At 33.2% G+C, this 21,781-nt stretch overlaps 2 protein-coding genes across 6 annotated transcripts in view; one reads left to right on the top strand and one right to left on the bottom strand.

Annotated features, from left to right (window-relative positions):
* Positions 1–12,005, top strand: part of DopEcR (G-protein coupled receptor DopEcR) — a 29,747-nt gene extending 17,742 nt beyond the window's left edge. For 2 of the 3 annotated variants that reach the window (XM_090120012.1, XM_090120021.1), the window contains exons 2-4: positions 5,334–5,506; positions 7,871–8,127; positions 9,319–12,005. In XM_090120012.1, the coding sequence (XP_089976138.1) occupies positions 5,335–5,506; positions 7,871–8,127; positions 9,319–9,915 (1,026 nt within the window). In that variant the 5' untranslated portion in view covers position 5,334 and the 3' untranslated portion in view covers positions 9,916–12,005. The remainder of the gene's footprint in view (positions 1–5,333; positions 5,507–7,870; positions 8,128–9,318) is intronic. The other variant, XM_090120028.1, reaches the window with a different exon arrangement.
* Positions 12,006–17,267: 5,262 nt separating this feature from the next.
* LOC149910851 (uncharacterized) overlaps positions 17,268–21,781 on the bottom strand; it is an 81,105-nt gene continuing 76,591 nt past the window's right edge. For all 3 annotated transcript variants that reach the window (XM_090119969.1, XM_090119985.1, XM_090119975.1), the window contains exon 8: positions 17,268–20,106. In XM_090119969.1, the coding sequence (XP_089976095.1) occupies positions 20,005–20,106 (102 nt within the window). In that variant the 3' untranslated portion in view covers positions 17,268–20,004. The remainder of the gene's footprint in view (positions 20,107–21,781) is intronic.

Here is a 21,781-nt window from a genome sequence, read left to right as displayed (position 1 = left end):
TAACACTACAATTTAAAACAAGTCAGAAAAAAAAGATCGTACGCAAACCATGTTTTAAATTTTAATAACCTACTTCTAAATAAACTGCCTAATTATCTTTCTGTTTGTATTTTTTCACGCTAGCTATACATGTATCTAATAGCAGATTAATTTGATTAATTTATCGGATCGGTATCCGATTATAGCGTGGGTATGAGTCGGAAAATCTTGTTATAATTATTGTAATTATAGGATTTCCGATACCTTAACTATAACTGCTACATATATGTATTACTAGCTCACCGCCCGCGGCTTCGTCCGCTTTGTCTAAAACTTATCTAATAAATTATATACTAAAAACTTCCTATTGAATCGCTCTATCTATTAAAAAAAGTGCATCAAAATCCGTTGCGTAGTTTTAAAGCGTACAAAGGGCCATTGGGACAGAAAAAGTGACTGAGAGTATTTCAACTGGATAACAATTAATTACCTACAGTTATTCCATGTATGAATTCAAAAATAATGATTTATTTAAAGATCTGCAGTATTTTTCATATTACCAGTGTAATAGTTATTTCAATATGCATATTGATCTTCACAAGTAACCTATATCGAGAGCTATATACTTGATTGGATTGTGAATTTTTAATCTCGTATTCGTTATGGAGATTGCAGAACTTTCTGGAAAATTAGAATAAGCCTACGATGAAATGAATCTCAACGGTATCCGAGCTGGGCGGCTTTTAATATCATGGAAATTATTAAAGGTATACTGAGACCTTATATTTATGATTACATTTTACTAAATATTAATAATTAGGTAATTTATATAATTTAAGAGGGGTTAGGCGGTCAGCGAAAATTCAGATTTCGTAGCTATTCGCGCCAGAGGTGAGGGGTGAGGGGGTCCGCGTTTAGTATGGAATCAACGTGCTCGAAACTAAAAATCGTAAGCGCCATTCACATTTTTATCAAAAAGTGAATGAAAATATTTAGTATTTTCTAAATCTAAAACAGTCACGAAATCGAGAAGGTAAATACCTATGTATTTGTGATTCTATACGAATTATTATCGTAAAATACGGTTGTATGAGCATTTATATGATATTTTAGGGGTAACTTCAGGATTTTTTTATCGAGCAAAATTTTTCCAATCGTGTTTTGGAAACAGTCATCCCATCACACATACCTGTAATACATATTGGAAATTTCAGTCCGAAAAAACTTCAATATTTTCAATTATAGCTCATAGATAACAGTCCATTTTGCCGTTTTCACCTACTAAGGGCCCTTAATGCACATTCCAACTGGTGTTTAAAATCATATGTTAATTATAAGCTCTGTAGAGTTTTGATTGTAAGGTTTATAACAACCTTTTCTATAATTATTAGCCAATCAGTTCTTTTGGGTAAGTATATATTCTTGTTCAAAACGGACCAAAATTTGCTATAAATACCTACAACGTTTATTAAGTACAACATTTACGTAACATGATAATTTGTAGGGTGTTTTGAATGTGGCTCCGTGAACAGTAGGCACGCCTCGATCGATACCCGGGACGTAGCCCCGCTGCCGAAAAAGGCCTCTGTCGTTTAATGCAATACTAGTTGGTTCCCGTGACGATGTCTGTGTTTTTGGTGCGCGGGCTTTAGATGAGACGTAGTGCGATAGTACGACGATAGTTACAGGTATTAGGATCTAGTATTAGTAGGTGTATAGTATATCTTAATATGAGTTTTTGTGTGTGGTGATATGTTTATTTTATTTCGAATGGAAAGTTCTTTAAATAGGCTAAATTCTTTTTTCTATTTTAGCTTATATTTGTATTGACGTCAGCTACTTATTTTTATTCAAAATTTAACAAGATTCGGTTCAGATAATAGTAGATACAGACAGACTCTTACACTTATATTATTAGTATTGGTTGACTTTTTAATTCTTTATTTTTTGATAAAAGAAATAAGAATTGGTGTTGGATTAAAATGATAATTGACGACATAGCCGTCGGCAAGACAATTACAATTTGATTTTTCTTAAAATAAACACGTTTATTTTAATGGAATCTCCAACAAAATAAAATTCTATCATATCAAATGCCATTTGGCATTTGCCAACAAAAGCAATTTTAATTAACTGTTGTGTCAAATAATAAAAGCACATACATCAAATACTAAAACATTCACTTAAGAAAACAAAAAACCACATCAGCCACATCGACTCGGTCGTTCTTGAGTTTTGGTGAGACAAACAGCAATTGATTTTTATATATATATATATAGATAATATTACACCAACGTACCAACCCTTACGTGCCCTTCGATTGTACGCACGTGTGTTTGAATGTATATTGTATACAAGTACTGTGGGTTTACTGAACTCGCCTACGCCGTGGTTTCTAGGAAACGGATCCACTCTCACTTTTCATACGATTCAACGTAGTAAGGGAAAGGGCCCTTGTTATATGTGAAAGAGTTAATAATATAACAATTTGTAGGATGTATGAGGAACACTTTACTTAAATTTGTTTTAATTCGGAAAAGATATTACAGGTAAGCAGTCATAAAGTTAGTGGATACATATCCACAACTCCTTTAATCATGTATTATTTAAGTAGGTGTTATATTAGTGTTAGTAACTTAGTAATATATGACTCAAATAAAGAGAGATCAGCCGGAAGCCCCGAAAGAAAACCAGATTTACTTAAGAAACTTCATTTAATAATTAAAATGAAACTTTTACACCCACGTTTGTTTGTTTGAAAGCGCTAATCTCAGGAACTACGTGTCCGATTAGAAAAATTATTTCAGTGTTAGATAGCCAATATATCGAGGAAGGCTATATGCTATATAATATTATCACGCTAAAACCAACCCGCCCGTAAAACCGCGGAGCACAGCTAGTGTAATATAATAACTAACATGTTTTTCATACATAATTGTTTAAAAAGAGACGCGTAAAAGCTTCAAATATTTTTTGTATATAATGAAAAATCACTGCAACGCGAACGTTAATGATATTACTGTATAAAAGCTACTCTGTCCATCTGTCTGATATATTTTCACACGAAAATGTGATTTTGTAAATGGATGGAAATGCATTTTGGTGCGAAAATTTTAGAGGAATGAAATGAATTGGATTGAAAGAGTAATATTGATATTATATAAAAATAAATGTGGAAGTATGTTATTTAATATTATAAATGCGAAAGTAACTCTGTCTGTCTGTCTGTTACTCAATCACGCCTAAACTACTGAACCAATTTTCATGAAATTTGGTATGGGGATATTTTGATACCCGAGAAAGGATATAGGCTACTTTTTATCCCGGGAAAATGACGCAATCCCGGAAATCCCACGGGAACGGGAACTATGCGGGTTTTTCTTTAACTGCGCGGGCGAAGCCGCGGGCGGAAACCTAGTATAAAAATAAATGTGGAAGTATGTTATTTATGCATTTGATCATCTGATGATCTTCAACAAAGTTCTGTTTAAGCCCGCAAGGTCTTGGTTCCTACGACCAATCTTCGACATTGAACCACAGAACCCCGCACAGCTAGTAGAATATAAAAGTATTGATCTAATTTCTCTTAGCCAAATTCATATTTTCCTTGTCGTTCATACCCATAACCAGATATACATATTGTTAGAAATAAATCCCCAACTGGCAACCCGAACCGAGAGGGTGGTTATAAAAATGAGTTGAACAGTGGATTTGACACACTTTGTGTTTGGCTCTCGGACGTAACGGTCGTTTCTGTTGTGTTTAGTTGTGTTGTTTTGAGTCGATTATTATGTTATTGTTGAAGGTAGACATATAAAATTATTTTGTAAGGAAAAAACTTTTCTTGGTTGAATTTAAAATCCCTAAGAATATCATATAAACAGCTAAACTTTTGCGGTAAAATTACTTAATCCAAAACCTTTTTATACAGGTAAGTAAAGCTTTTCTAACAATAAACGTCTATTTTTAAACCTCTATAAAAAACAAAAGCGCTGCGGCGGACATATTTTCTCTTCATATTTAGATCAAGTTTTTATATTCTTCATAGTGCAATGGCTGGCCTATATTATGGAATGACAATAACCCTCGATGGAAGCTGATATTTATACGTATATTGTGTATAATTTCACTACAGTAAAGTCTATAACCAGTCAAGCACAACTTGACTGGTTATATAGACTTTATTGTAGTAGGTATAATATCTTATATTAGAATGTCGTAAAATGATGTTCCGAATTTTGAAGTTGTGTTCCCACTGCTGGGACACGTCACACGGGCCTCCCGGATCAGGCCATAATCCACCAGCTGGCCAAGTGCAGGCCAATACAATAAAAAAAATTTAATCATCAAGCCTCATAAATAAATTATAATTATACTTAAACATTGCGTTGTATAATACATACGCGTTAATAATAATTAATCTTCACTTCGCGGTCTCATCGTTTTAAAGCGATTTCTTTCAAAACAACTATAGGATATAGGAAAATAAATTCTCATTTCGTGGGACACTCATAGAAACTTCCCCATTGCCAAATTTGATTTAATATTAATGTAATAATTTTAAAAGCCTTATTACCAAGAACATGCACACTGAATTAGACCTACATAACTATTGTGACAGAAATTTAAACAGAAAACGGTCAATCGTAATCTCTGTGAAGTCACGCAAATGAAACTGATTTATAGCACCTCTGTTAAAGGACGACAAAACTACAACATTTCATCAAATATGTATTAGTTTGGATATTAAATTATCTGTCTCTGTTATTGTTATTCTATAAATTAACGAACAAATAAATATAAAGTTTCAAGTTCTATTATTATAATTATCTCGCTATAAAATAAACACACGTGAATATTTTATAACCTGTCTTTATTGCCTAGCATATCAAATCGACACAATAACAATGACCAAACGTATCATACAATTTTGCCGTATTAAACGAAATGATATTTCGACAGCTGCCGTAAATAATGGATGCATTTCTGCCAGCTTATCTCAGTTTAAACATTTTCCATGTTTCCGAACGTATCTTAAAACCTTAAAATAAATTTAAACAATATTTTATCCTATATCATCCGTCACAATATAGGATAAAATGAATTTACGCCAAAATTAAATTCACTTTCTTGTTAAATATTGTGCTTAAAATAATGAACATTAAAATGGAAAATTAATTGAACGTTCATATTATAACAACCAATAGAGTATGTAACATAGAGAGAACGGCAGTTTTTTTTAACGATAAAAATTTAAGCTAATCATTTAAGACTGCCCATAAAGCACTTCGGGAATTAAAAATTAAATACTAATTATTATTAGTCATTTACAAGTGGTATTGTCGTGTCCCCAGGATGCCTGCTCGCCTTCTGAGCCGGGGATCGCTGGGCGGCGCGGAGGTCAGCATGGCCGACAACCCGCTCGCCACATTCGAGTCGCTCACACAGGCTGGCATCATAGCCGTCATCGGGGTGGCCATCATCATCTCCAATCTGCTCATTATAGCCGCGTTCCTTAATTTTAAAGGTGAGAAATACTTTTAATCTTTCCTATAGGCATTTTTATTTTCCCTCAATCAATCCTTTTTTTACTGTCAATAAGGAATCATTAACTCAAACTCAAACTCAAACTCAAACTCATTTATTTGGCACCACATTATACAGAAATAAGGTAATTATATAAAAACAAAAAAAAGAAGAAATACAAAATAAAATTAAAATTAAAAAATAGATAAAATTAGTGTGATGCCAAAACGGTCCCCACGTCAGCAAAAGTTACAGAGTGTTTCATTACACAGCAATCTCGCCTGATGGTAAGCTAAACTTAACAGTCCAAGATGAAACACCTTTATCTCTTATCTTTTAAAGCCATCCTCTCTCAAGCGGGCTTATGCAAATTAGGCGCCAGCTACTTTGTCAAATATTATGACGTATAAAAAAAATCAGTTAGAAGTAGGCTTATGCCATGAATCTATTTCAAATTTCAAGTATGTATAAGTACCTACGTGAAAAGAAAGTAAAATGCGCAAGTGACATTTTTTTTAAGTAAATTCATCTTATAAAATAACTGTACACTTTCTATCCATGAAAATTTAAGGGTGCATCGTGTATAACTACCAAATCAGAGATTTTAAGAAACGATAAAACAATTTGGTAAATATGTTTGAGGTTTTTATTTAATATTAATAATATAGATAAATATATAGTTATTGTAGTCAAAGGGGTCAAAGCTTTGTCAAAATATCACAATTGAGAGAGGCTTTCTGGTGCTTTCTGTTTCACAACGTTGTCAAATATTAAAATATGATGTCACGAGCCACTGTCGAGATTTTTCCGTTTATATTTAGATAGAATATTTATTTCCACTTTATTTCCATATTGCGAATTTGAATTATAAAATGGACGACAGTTTTCATAAATCCATACTAATATTATTAACTCTGTCTGTCTGTCTGTTACTCAATCACGCCTAAACTACTGAACCAATTTGCATGAAATTTGGTATGGAGATATTTTGATACCCGAGAAAGGACATAGGCTACCTTTTATTACGAAATATTATGTACCACGGGCGAAGCCGGGGCGGACCTCTAGTATTGAATAAACGTTACATTTTCAACGTGCATATCCATTAGATATTATAAAAGCTTATTTTTACGTAGCTATGACAAGTTTATTTCACTATTTAGCGTATCTTTATTTTAAGCGTGTTTTTAAAAATAAGAAATTACTTTAGGAGAATATAATCTATCTTGTACCATATTATTAAAGTGAAATTTTTATTACATCGTCTCAAACTTTTTGGTCTGTGTAGCGCATGTCGCATGACGGTCGAACCGTACGATAATTATCGTACAAATACGATAATTTTGTCCCTAAGTTTCACTTTTACCGTGGTTTCACAAAACCACACAACATTTTTTTATTTGGTATTTTTTTTTTGAAAATAAATGATTTGTTTATTTATTTATTTACTACAGCTGTTTCTGGCTGAAACCAAACAATTAATAGGATGTTTTTTCGAATATAAATAATATATTTATTTGAAACACGCTTTTATTAGTTTAAGCTGTGAATAATTATTTTGTGTTGCGTGCTAAATAAACAGTATAGTATTTCTTTCAACGCCAATAGAAACTTCTCAATGGGTAAAATTTTAACGAGTTTCAAATTAAAGAAAGTTCCATTACTCTGAAAGTTTCAATTCAGGTGAGGCGAAGATTCATAACCTACTATTAAATTTGTATTTACTTTCTTTTAGAGGTAATATTTGTATAAGAGGACTAAAAAACACAGTTATTAAAACCCCGAATAGGCGCTAGGTCAGTGTAATAAATTGTTTTAAAATTTTAAATTATTTTTGCGGTATGTTATATATTTTTAGGCAAAACCAATTGAATTTTTGTATCGAAATTGAATCAGGCCAGACATACAGGTCAGGCATGAAAACGTAATAAACGTTTTATATTAGTACCGATATAGTTATATTTCAATACCTATAAGGTATCTGGGTTAACTATTTGTGCATCTGATTTAATATTCCTGAGTGAACCACTGACCTACTGAGCCTACCGTAGATATCTAAATATACACCTTATCGAGGCTAGTGGCACTAAAGTTCGACTGATCGGTTGGCTAGTGACCCTGCCTTCCAAGCCAGAGGTTGTGGGTTCGATTCTGACCCAGGGCAAATATTTGTGTAATGAACATAGATGTTTGCTCTGTATCTGGGTGTTAAGTATTTATTTAAAATTAAATATGTATGTTTATCAGCTATTTGGTTTCCATAACACAAGCGAAAGCTTAATTTAGGATCAGATCGTGCCATGTGAAAAATGGTCCTGAAATATTAATTATTTATTTATTTAAAGTTGTATGTGGTACGTTCCAGGGCTGTCGAACGAGGTGATCAACTACTACCTGCTGTCGCTGGCGGTGGCGGACCTGCTGTGCGGCCTGTTCGTGGTGCCGCTGTCCGTGTACCCGGCCATCACGGGCCGCTGGATGTTCGGCGACCTCATGTGCCGCCTCGTGGGGTACCTCGAGGTCACTCTCTGGTCCGTCTCCGTGTACACCTTCATGTGGATCTCGGTCGATAGATACCTCGCCGTTAGGAAACCGCTCCGTTATGAGACGGTTAGTTTGACGGTAGATATCATTTTCTTTATTACTCTTTCTTCCACGTTATCGGTGATCTGGTTCTAATGACGTTTCGGAGTCAAAAATACGTAAGCTCGGTGTGTTTAGTGTCCCATTAGCCGTACTGCATCGGTAGAGGCTTCACGTAGCGATAGTGACTCGAGGTAGGGTTCGTTCGTTACCGTAAGCATCGACTCGTCCGTGGAGATCCCATCTGCATGCGTATGCATTCCGATGTGTACATTTCGATGATTATACAGTACATCGGTCTGAGAGCATGGATTTTATAATTTTTCATAATTAGCATTCATTTTGCCAACATTGTCACAAGAGCCAGAATGCCTTATGGATCTGGAAACACGCTACATTTACTCACAGACCCCAGTCAGACATTTGCTATTAACTAGATGATCAATTTTAAATTACTTATTCCCCCTTTTTGCTTTCGATAGAAAATATAGTGTGTTTCTAGTGTTATTATATAATTAGTAGCTGCATGTTTTACCCAATTTTGATCTAACAATGAATACCTACCATTTTCTATTCTTATCTTTTTCATTCTTATGTCAACCTCTTCTAGACTTTGCAAAGTTTGTATAAAATTGGCGGCCTAAATTCAAAATTAAACTCAAATAATAATAAACGACATCATCGTAATGTATAATGTATCGGTGAGGTCGTTACGCAAGCCGTTCATAAATTGCATAATTAATGGAGGTAATTAAGTATTGATAACAAGCAATTTTGTGGTACCTACATAATAGTATGAACTTTTCCACAATAATTGCTTAAAAATTATCGTATCTATCTTTATGTATAAGACAAATATTACAATTTGTAATTTAATTATTAAATCTTGATAAAGTATTAGAAATATAGCAAATAATAAACATTCTTATTAAATTTATTATTTAATTTGCCTCTTTCTATTAATGTCTATACAATAATTGGAAATGAAACACTACGAATGTAAGCAATTTATTCATTATAATTGAACTCGACGTTTCTCTCGGTGGATTACGTGACCGAGATCGCTTTATAATGCGTTCGAAACGCCAGGGAAATGATAATAAATAAAGTATTTACATCGTGTAAAAAATTATCCTTATTAGTATGAATACAAAATTCGAAATTGGTGTTTATGAACGGCCCCTCCAATGATATTTTTTATCCGCAAATAATACTACATTGCTTGACTAGGTACAAACCCGCACGCGAAGCCAATGTTGGATGGTTTTCACCTGGATATCGGCGGCCATGCTCTGCTGTCCACCGCTCCTCGGTTACAAGAAAGACGCGAACTTCGACAAGGAAACTTTAATCTGTATGTTGGATTGGGGTACGACGTACGCGTACACAGCAACGTTAGCGATGCTAATCCTCGGCCCGAGCGTTATATCCATCGTCCACAACTATTACTACATATTTGCTATGAAGAGAAAGTTGAACAGCGGGGCTCCGATCCACGACAAGGAATACGCGACGGCGCTCGCCGAGAACTTGGCCAATCCCAGCCACTGGATGAGCTTTGTGATGGTGACGACGTTCTGGCTCAGCTGGGCGCCGTACGCCGGCGTGCGTATGTACGAGTACTTCACAGACCAAGAGCTGAAGATACCCATGCTACACTTCGGGATGGTGTGGCTGGGGATCCTCAACTCGTTCTGGAAAGTGATCATTCTCATATCGCTAAGCCCGCAGTTCCGGCTCGCGCTGCGCATACTTTGCCTGACCGCGTGCTGTCGGTCCAAAGGGCGCCTGCAGGCCGAGCTCGTAGGCATGGACAATGACGACTAATATAGATTATTCGGCTGTGTAGTGGTGCCCGACGAACCTCTCACGCTCTAAAAGCAATATCCGACCTCGTATGGACAATGCGATCGCTACGAGTCATTCCTATAGATCGAAGACCCGTGCCTAGTTTAAGTAGAGTGACAGATTTAGGTTTGCTGCGTGCGAACGTTTCGTTTGATGTTCTATATCAATATGATTGAATTTTTTCAATTTTTCGACAATAAATTTATTTGTAACAACAAATGTTGCGTGCCGGCGATCATATCACTTATGAATTTGGCTGTTTTAGATATGATAAGTAAGAGTTTACAACAAGCGTTCATTTATGTGCCTGAAGTTTAACTACTGTGACATTAGTGCAGACTTGCGTTCCCAACACGATAGTTGTTCACTCGATAGTCAATTTCTCTCGGAAGTTAGGAGTTATCACGTTTTGTATATACGTAAAGCCATTAAAATAAATACGTTTTGAAAAGAATTACTTTACGATAGATATGTATTAAAATATATTACATATAACCAAATAATAAAATACGATATTATCAATTTAAAATCTTATTTCAGATCCCTGAAAAGTTAATCTTTTCGAAACGTACTTAAATTTACTTAAGTATAGACTAGTTTCAGATTCTAAATAAATACCTCTAAGTTAAATGTGTATATAATGTATATTATTTTTTGATACGTTATAATTACGTTATTAGTATAAAATGTTTGTCGAGTATTCAAATTTTATATAGGTAATTAAATCTTGTTATCTGTCATCGAGTCATTTTCTCGTATATTCACTGTTTTCACTATATTAATGTATGTAGGCACTCGGCTGAAATTATTAATAAGCCATTTTAATATATTTAAAAATGGCAGGTCCATCGAATACAAAGTTCTCCGTAGATTTTATTATAATGTTTCTGTGATCACACGACTGCCCGTAAAAGCTATGTCATTCTTAGAGTTGCCATACTATCTACTATTTAATATCGTTATATAAACTAGTCAAATAGATCACGTTACTAAAACACATACTATCCATGGAAGTAGTAATTACTAAAATGTACTTAATACTTTCATGAAACTGACCTATGCGGAAATTGATATACTAAGACAAATAGAAAAGTATGTGCTTTTATGTAATTAGTGGGGCTCAATCACATTCTAAACTTGATGGTGTTTATATACATATTTTCGTATGTATATTTTATTAAATCGTTATTAACTCATATCTGTATTTTGTATGAGTTAGCTTAGATACATATAGCGATCTCAAACGTAGAATATAATTTTCTGCCTTATACACGTTACTACTGATGAGAAGCAATATTACTGAGCGAATAAAATTGAGCTTGGTTTAGTGTCTCAAGAAATGTTGGAAATTTAGAACGGCAATGGTAATATTGATGGTATTTAGTGAAGAAACACCTTGTTAGATGGTGATGGTGGTGATGGTTCGAGGTTAAGAGGGAGTTCGACTTGACATATTGTGTTGTACCTATATTATAATGTGATACGGACTTGATATTATTAGAATCGGATCTCTTTATAAAGTTATGATTGTATGAGTAAAGTTTACGAGAGTTGTTTGAATTATTAAGTAGAAGGTATGCTGTGCGCAAAACATTTTATTATTAATAGCAATAAATAAATCACATAGCGCGACCGTTAAAGCCGGTTACTCACATACCTACCGCAGGGGCAACATTGGTACAATTCCGGTTGGTCGGCGGTCAGAGCAATTTCAGCTGTTCTCTAAGCCCCTGCTTGCCTATACAGTTATACACATCACAATTGAGGCCAATTAAGGGTGCAATTCTAATATTGCCTCTGCGGCAGGTACGTGAGTAGCCGGCTTAATTCAAAAAGCTAACAATAATCCGCATGTTCTTATGAAATGTTTAAATGTCGGTTCAGTAGAAATGGTTGTTGTAAAATGTAAATGTACAATTGCGTTGAGTGAAGGCTGTATTCAGATTTTTGTGCTTCTGAGTTCTGATGTGGATTGTAATGGTGTCATGTGTGAAACCAAAGAAATACATATGAATATTATTTTCTTGTTTGATTTTACGCAGGTATGGTACAATTGACACTTGTAAATGGATTTTAACGCGATTTATTTATTAAATTTTTATTCAAACATTTTTGATACTTTATAGAGTAAACATAGTATGCCTTTGGCCATATTCGCTGTAAGTAGTGATTATAGTAATAGATAAATGGCGTTTAAAATCCATAAAATATATTCCTAGAGTCCTATACATGTAACTCGATTTAATTGACTAAGTTAACTTTAGTTTCACATTGTTATATTAGTATCACATTGATTGTTGTTGTTAACAAAACATTGATTTATTACTGTACTAAATCTTTATTTTGGTGTATTTCTTTGGTTACATATTAATATGTAATGTATGTTTGTTTAATCTAAAACAAAATCATGACAAAGGATTGTAATTTATATTATGTCTATTGTTATTTATATTATATTATCTTATAAATTCCAGGAAAATTTCCTAACACATTTAATAATTATAAAAATGTTATAGTTACTAAATAAAACGCATAGACAATTTTTGCAACTGAAGCGAACTTTGAATATGTACTAAAATACTCGTAATGCCTCAGGCCTTAATTAGATTTCATAATATGTAAAAAACTAATCACGTAATTTCTCATCTTATATTAAAACACCGTTTTACTAAAAACATTCAATTTACGTAGTTGAATAGTTGTGGTATATATGACGAAAGAAGGGGCCCAAAGGCTATTTTTAAAAAGAGTGACGTCAGCAATTCCGACGTCACCATCATCAGAGCAGACGCTCATACTCGAAGTAGAACGCCTGTGGGTATTTTTACTGCCTTTTTAATCTACGTCTAAATTATAGAGAGAGCTCCGAACGCTCCAACGGCCGGCGTGTGAATGTGCTCTGTGCCGTCGGTCGCTCGTATTTAAAGCAAACAATGACTCACAAGAATTAGTTTGAGTGTTGCCACTCGAATTTTTACAATGAATTTTCATCAGTTTTAACAAACATTAATTATTTCGTTAATTTAATTATTTCATTAGTGGTTGATTAATGAATCAACCACTTATTTAAAAAGATCAAAGTAAACTTTAGCTAGTTATAATTATTTAGTAGTTTGGGGGTAGTCGTTTATCGTCGTTGCGCCGACACGGCCATACTGACAGGCGGTGCGCGCTCTGCACCAGATCGTTGTAAATGTCTCGTTGTAAAAGCAGGTCACTAATGCGCTGGACTGACCAAGTGAAATCTGCTATAGGAATTTGTGTATCAGACTGCACCAGACAGTCTAGTAACAGGAAGACATAGCGGGAGATCGTGCGAAAAGCTGTGTCCGCCTCCACTACCAATGTGGATGTCTCAACGTGACCACGACTACTCTGCCAAGAGTGAATCGACAAAGAAGAAGAGAACGATTCTCGGCGTATTTTGTGTCGGTTCTCGGAGAGTCTTGAAGGTTCTCGTAGATTTCTCGGATGTTCTCGTAGATTTTAAGTCTAACACGGCCATATTGACAATCGTACGTCCTCGTACGCCTTTTCTCGTATTACAACACTACGGTAGTTCATCTCGGGATTTCAAAAACACACTGCCTCGGCCACACTGACCTTTCAAAATACTGAACACTCCACATGACAGAGACAGTCTGTTCGCGTATCATGTGATCAACACCTACTCATTTGTGATATAGGCAGATTCTCGAAGGTTCTCGTAGATTTCTCGGAGGTTCTCGTAGATTTATGCTTATCACAAAGGGAGGCGCAGCCCAGATAACACACACAATTCCTTCGATGAACTACACTCCCGTTACAATAATTCACGTAACAAACTTTTACTTTACACAACGCACGAAAAAACACAAATGCCAGTATGCCGTTACAAAACTACGTAAACGTTTAACATTTAAAAAGAGAGAGCTTGAATTCTATCCAACTTCTGATGACGAAAGAAGGGGCCCAAAGGCTATTTTTAAAAAGAGTGACGTCAGCAATTCCGACGTCACCATCATCAGAGCAGACGCTCATACTCGAAGTAGAACGCCTGTGGGTATTTTTACTGCCTTTTTAATCTACGTCTAAATTATAGAGAGAGCTCCGAACGCTCCAACGGCCGGCGTGTGAATGTGCTCTGTGCCGTCGGTCGCTCGTATTTAAAGCAAACAATGACTCACAAGAATTAGTTTGAGTGTTGCCACTCGAATTTTTACAATGAATTTTCATCAGTTTTAACAAACATTAATTATTTCGTTAATTTAATTATTTCATTAGTGGTTGATTAATGAATCAACCACTTATTTAAAAAGATCAAAGTAAACTTTAGCTAGTTATAATTATTTAGTAGTTTGGGGGTAGTCGTTTATCGTCGTTGCGCCGACATATATGAATTAGTACGACTGTCTGAATGTAGCCAATATTTTTAAATATTGATGTTGTTGTTTGTCGTCTCTGTACAAATAGTTCACGTTGATTAAATAATATATTTAATATTATTTCCGTTGTTTTATTTGGTCTACGATCGCCTTTTAGTGCGAAACAAGTGGCCTACCTAGTACCTACGCTCAATGCGTGTGAAGTCCCGTGTTCCCTTGTGGGGTATGGGGCAGACGATCGCCTACCGGTGCTAATGCCAAAGTTAGTGGCATATCCTAGGTCAACACTTGTGTTAAGTCCCGTGTCCTCTTGTGGGGCATGGGGCAGATGCATTAAATATCTGTTACACTTATCGATTATCTGTATAGACAAGTAGGTGATCAGCTATTTGTGTCCTGTCATACCTTGACATTTATTTTTGTTAGTCATCACCGGGGATCGAACCCAGGACATCGGTTCACCACCCCTACGCTCAAGCGTTAAGCACTCAACGCTTTGCGTAGCGTAGGTAGTTAGGTACCTAAGTCCTAAATTATTATAACTTCATATCGTGTATCCGCTTGCCCTCAGCTCGTTCAAGTTTCTAATGAAAATTATCTACATTCTGTTTGCAACAGATATGTCTCCATTGTTATACGAGAACAAGGGTGTATCTCTTATCGTGTAATGTGGAGATAACATACATGTGATACCGTGCACTGTCTCTATAATAGTTGCTAGCTTGGTAGTTAGTAATATGAGAGTTGGCTTGATATTTATATATTTAACTAACGCCCGCCCCGGCTTCTCCCGAAGTATATGTTTACTTTTTCTCTCCATAAGAACAGTCCTCGTACTTCAAGGAATGTTATAAAAAAATAATTAACGAAATAAATTCAGCTGTTCTCATGTATACAGAATAGAGAAAAAAGGATTGGATCGAAAACGAACGAACGTTTGTTTCGTATGAATTCTTACTAAAAGTACTGAATTGAGTTTATAACCCAAAGGAAGAAAGATAAAATAAATAAACACATAGGTTTTTTAATAAAAAAGTTAAACTAAGAGGGGAAAGTTCGTTTTAATAACTCAGAAAAGTTGTAAATTAAGTTTATTTAGCGTGAGTTTCACACCCGGGGCTTTAATTAACCTTCATAAAAGTACGCTGTTTACATAAAATAAAACAGACTTCTACTAGACTTTGCAATTTGAGGTTTTGAAGTTCAATGGTAATCACAAGATTCACTTCCAGATATTGTCCGAGAAATTATTTTATTATTATTTTTCAGATTTTAATTTTAGTATTAATCTATTCTACATAGGTCAGAGACCGTATTCATAAACGACTAACTAAGCGAAAAGCTTTTCGACGACAATTATATTTAAAATTACAAGAAATACATTTTTATTTGTTAATTTTTTAACTGCTCAAATAAAAACATTTATAGTGTGTGTGTGTGTGTGTGTGTTTAATACCAAAATTGTCTGCAATCGAGTCGTTTGTGCATCAACCTAGAGGCGCAGAACTGACAGCTTTACGCGCTCCCAATTATGAAGTGAGGGACACCGGACACTGTGTGCTTTTGATATCGCTTTAATAACACTTTTTTATTAAAAGATGGTGAAAAGATGAGAAAAAGATTTTTGTAGGAATTACTATAACACTTTTTTACAGCTAGAACTTTTATTTCATCTAAAATTGGACGTAAGTGTAAATGCTAAACCTAAATATTCTTCTACATACAGATTACCTACGTGTTGGATATATTTTTGGTGATGCATTATATATATACACACACATGTATGATGTGGCACTTGATTAGGGAACTATGTTATTAAGAATTAATTTTTATTATGTTAACTTGCTTCAGTAGAAAAATATTCAAAACTTACGTTCCTTCAATAATTAAATATTATTAATAAGGACAGGATTTTTTTTGATAATTACCTCAAAGACAACGAAACAACGACGAGGTGTATTTATTTTTACTTAACATTTTATTTTATTGTCCATTCCAACAGAATCGAGTTATAAAAAACTAGGTTACAGCGTAGCTGATTTTATTGCCAGGATGAACAGACAACAAATTAAAATTGAAATTAAGCACCATTTTATTGAGTTAATCAGTATGAACTAATATTTTTTGTTTGTGAGTCGATAACTTAATTTTCTAGATTTTATAATTTTTACTTGTAATAGATATCTGTAAAAAATACATTATTTGAATGTAAAAATACGGTATTCATATATTAAGCCCTTACCACAACAAAAATGCTAAGAGTGAAATGCACCTTCAAATTATCACGGCCACTGAAAAACTTTTACAAACTTTCGCTCTTATGCTAAACTTTAGTTGCCGCTACTTGCCCCTAGATGGCGCTGACCGCCAAGCGGCGCGCGTCAACTCCCATCTGGGGCGGTGCATATTTACCTTCCCTATTGCACGTCGTAAATTGCAATAGTTGTGACAGAGATAAATAGATTTTCGCATCCGTCACGCAACTACGGCGACCACGTGCTTCGCCCACGGCCTGAAAGTTTGAACTTGCAAGTTTTGGTAAACAGTAAAAGTTTTGTGCAGCGATTTCATTTCGTTTCGCGGAAATCGCTTGCAACTTTCCATTTCCATGTTGTCGTCTAATAGATCGGATATTTATTTGAGAACGATGTTTACAGTCGCAACTTGAATGAGGTTGTATTTCCTATTTATATAAAATACTATGGAATGTCTCGTAGCTTTCGTAACGACGTAGTTCGTGCAGTGTGACTTTGTTGAGTGTAAATGTTTTTTTTTGTGTTTTGTTAGTTTGAATGAAATATAAAGAAGTGTAATATACTTTACATATATTTAAGTAACATAATGAAATTTCATTATATGTTACAAAGGATTTTTTTACTCTATACATCCCATAAAATGTTATAATATTAATGTATATAGGTATAAGCTTAATTATAAAGGATAGGATTTGAAATAAAACACGACTAATCTGCTTAAACATATAATAAACCAATTGGTTCGACCAATTACACGTAAATACATTTTAGATTTATATTATAATTTACTACTATGGGTCTTTGAAGAAAATATTATCATAAATTTTGTAGTTAACTTCACAAAATGAAAATATTCACCAAATCAATGTATGAACTGAAATCTTTTTTTTTGCCAAAATTGAATTGTGAGCTATTGCAGCTATTTATAGGTGTTGATTTTGAAGCTTACCGGTTTCTATATAAATATTTTAATCACTTCTAAAATATTATAATTCAACTGTTAAACCGAAATTTTGTTAATCATCATAGAGATAGTATGTACTACGTAGTACATATATCTTGATGTTAATCATCTACTAATTTTTGAATTTTTTCTTAAATTTTTAGTTGGCACATCACATAATGTTTTACGGTAAGCTTCACAGAATAAAAATTGTTAATTTTTTTTGAATATTAAATGTGAATTGTGTCAAACCAACTATTTTTGCGTGTAATCTTTCACTACTACAACATAAGCTTATACTAACAAGAATTTATTATTATAAAGGGATGCATACAATAATATTTTTTTTTTCATAAAATTTTTTTAGTCTTTACTCACATTTGAAAATTTATCTGAATAGAATCATTACATCAAAAAGTAGACGCGTTTTTATACTTGGCAAAATAGTAAATAACTAAAAGACTGCAAGAGTACTGATTTTTTTAAAGATTAAAATTAATTCTTTACTATATCAAAATATAGATAAAAAAAATAAACATTGTTCGTTCTATCTTGCCAAGTCAATAATAATTTTAGATGCCAATTTGTTTTAAAAAAAGTCGCAAATATGTAAATAAAAATAATTCTCACATCAAATCATCTGGCGTTGTTTATTCTTTAGGTGTATCTTTGTTTAACGTTTGCCAGAGTTTCACTAAAATGGTTCCTTCATTTCTCGATGTTGCCAGAACTGTTCCGCTCCGATATAGATAAATTAGTCGAAAAATAATTACTTTATACAGGTCAGACCCGCGAAAACTACGTTTTATATACTATAAATACATAGAACATCCAATAACATGTATTATAACTAAGCTACAGTATATAATGTTATATATTGATACGTTTAGGATAGTTTTGGACAGGGTCCTTTTAGAGACAGATGTAGGTACTTACTGAAATATTGACCGTATTTTATTTTAATTTAAATAGAAATACTTGAAAGCCAATTTTTAAATTTATAAATGCAATTGGTACGTAATTTTGTTTTTATCAATAATTCAAATAATAATAATAAAAAAAAAACATTTTTTTGTATATAATATAAAAATACAGATCAAAATTTGAGTTGCCAATTTAAAAAATAAAGATTTTTTGACGAAAGTTTTAGGGTCAAGTCAGTAACTAATTTGTTTCGTTGAAGTTAGAACATCTGTCGTTAAATAATAAAATAACACACCTACTTGCAATCGCTTTATAATGATTGCTGAGATCAGCTGAAAACTTAACTAGTGAACAAAAGTGCATAATCAAATATTATGTGTATCTAATCTTGTATGTGTTGCCAATTTCATTATTTCCGTATTTATTTGGACAATTTTGTAAACCGACTGATTTAAATCGGTCGTGTTTTAAATTAATTTTATGTATAAATAATTAATACAGAAATTCTACATCCAATAAAATACAATTTTAGAACATTTCATTATACACTTTTACCCTTGAATTACATCTAACATTAAATATGCATACATTTGCAATAACTATAACATCAATAAATATATTCTATAAGCATAATTTGATAAATTGTTAAAAAGGTAAATTGTGCTATGGATATGTTATATTTTAAATTTCTGTAAAATTTGAGGTTATGCGTTTTAATTGTAAATATTTTTTTGAAATGCAATACAGTTTTATAATTGTATTGCCAGTATGAGCATTAAACAATGAATAACTGTAAACACAACCTAATTCTAAAATCACTTCAAAGCAAATTTTAATAAAGGAAAAAAATCCAAATATTTTTTTTATGCTTTTTTGGTCCTTTGAGAAAGAGCATCGCAAAATCGAAAAATGGTAAAATCAAAGATTTCCTTTTTTAATCGAACTCGAAAAAAATCTCGTAAAATCGTAAATTATTTTATTTTATTTATTTTTTTATGGTGCTTTATGTCAAAGCTGAGTCAAAGTGAGGCTGTGATAGTTTTCGGTACCAGCACAATCAAAGCATAGGACTTGAGCACACTTAGTCTATTGGTACATTAAAACATTCTCATAAATTCATAGTCAAGTTTCTTACGATAATATTTGATACTTGTAAATAATTTTCTTACAACTAACACCGAGCAAATCTTTTGAAGCGAATAATATATTTCCTTACTTTATGTAACGATTAATAAATCTTTTTTTATATTTGTAATATGATAATAACTTAGCGTAATAAAAACCTGTAATTTTGACTAGGAATAGGCCAATTAAAGTGTAATATTAATTTTACAAATAAATATTTTATAACAACGAAACAACAAATATAAATATTAATCATTTAAAAAAAATACACAATTAAACTCAATAAAAAAGCTGAACATATATAAAATCTTGAGTCCAACTGTGTAACTAAAAAAAAACGCATAATAAAAGTAACTTTTTTTGTTGTTTTTTTGTTGCTGTTGAAACGATAGCTATGTAGACACAGTATAGTAAATTGACGTAAACAGTATGGTAATACGTAACGTTAGAATCGAATTTATTCATCTTTGGGTTGGTTGGTTGGTTCCTCGCTCTTGGCGGGCGTGGCTGGTGTCGGCTCCTCGTTGAAGAGGGGATTCTTCACCTCCATGTTCCCAGTCTGAAATTATACACTGAACTATGTTTTACTGTTTTTCAATTTTTTTTTGTATTGTTTGTTTTTTGCTTCATGTCAAATTCTGTCTTTAATGATGTGCTCAAAATATTATCACTAAATAATACAAATTTTAAAATATGCTCTTACTTTAAGCTATGTATAAGGTACTAAGGAAGACGTATTACATTGTTATTCTGTAAAATCTATATAAAAAGAGTTTCTAATAAAGTTAAATAAAGTTTAAAGTTTAAGCTTAGTATTATTTACGTTGGAACTAAACTTCTGTAATTAAAATGTTATACTGACTAACTATAGTCTATGTGTAAAAAGCTAAAATGTGTAGCAAAACTTTAATCTCTATGTATCCGGTTTAATGTTTAGAACTTTCAGCTGTAAGCGGAGATGATATATTTTATAATGAGTATGTGATATAAGAAGCTTTTATATTTCTTTTTTAATTTAATATAGCTCGGCTAGCTCTGTTTGTCACCATAAAAAATCGATACATTTCGATTCCAATAAGCCCCTCTAATTGTATTATTTTTAGACATTCACGACACTATTATTTTATTTATATAAACATCTACACGAAGACGATACAATTTTATCCTGATTAATCAAAAATATATATACATAAACTATTTAAAATACAACTAGAAAACTTTTGTACACTGTTAGTAAATTGATTTTATAAAGTTTAACAGAAAAGCTGCGGAAGATCGTGAAACTTTTAAAATATTGACTTTTATTAGTTCCATGCAACGACGTTGCTATTTATGATTAAAAAAAATTTAGTTGTTGGAACATTGTTGGCAGAGTAAGGTAGTTTGTATTAGAATACTAACTACCTAACTCGTTCATTGTGCCTATAATATTATATCCTACTAGATTTCCGCCCGCGGCTTCGCCCGCGTTTTCAAAGGAAAACCCGCATAGTTCCCGTTCCCGTGGGATTTCCGGGATAAAACCTATCCTATGTGTTATTCTGATGTATAAGCTATATTGTGGTAAAGTTTCATTCAAATCCATTCAGTAGTTTTTACGTGAAAGAGTAACAAACATCCATACATCCATACTTACAAACTTTCGCCTTTATAATAGTAGTAGGATCCTACTAATATTATAATTGCGAAAGTTTGTGAGGATAGATGCGTATGTGTGTATTTGTTACTCTTTCACGCAAATACTACTGAACCGATTACAATGAAATTAACACACATATAGAGGGTAACTTGGATTAACACATAGGGTACGTTTTATCCCGGAAATCTCACGAAAACGGGAATTATACGGGTTTTTCTTTGAAATATATATTAGCTATTATAATTTACATTACAACTTTAAAAGAGCATAAATACTTTATTCATACAGAACAATCCTTGCATTTGTATAAGTTATACGATCCTGCAAGCATGGCACGTTCAGCATGTCATGCAAGGAGTCTTGGATTTGCGAAGCTTAGATTACGAACGACATTTCTGTACGGAGAAATTATTCTGATCACGTCTGCACAATCCTGCTGGAATACGCCTTAAAGCAGTATTAATTCCAGTGTGGAAAAATGACAGAGCTATATGTCGTCTAGCGCCATCCCTTTCTCACAATATTGTTTTTATATCATGGAAACTATTGTTGTATGTATTCGTGGCTTTTGTCCCGTAAAAATAGTACAATAATG

The sequence above is a fragment of the Colias eurytheme genome, chromosome 1, assembly GCF_061535395.1.
Source record: "Colias eurytheme isolate Ceu_HAF_F1 chromosome 1, ilColEury1 Martin Lab GWU primary, whole genome shotgun sequence".
NCBI classification, from domain to species: domain Eukaryota; kingdom Metazoa; phylum Arthropoda; class Insecta; order Lepidoptera; family Pieridae; genus Colias; species Colias eurytheme.
Note: the sequence above shows the minus strand (reverse complement) of the source record. Positions and strands in the feature narration are given on the sequence as shown.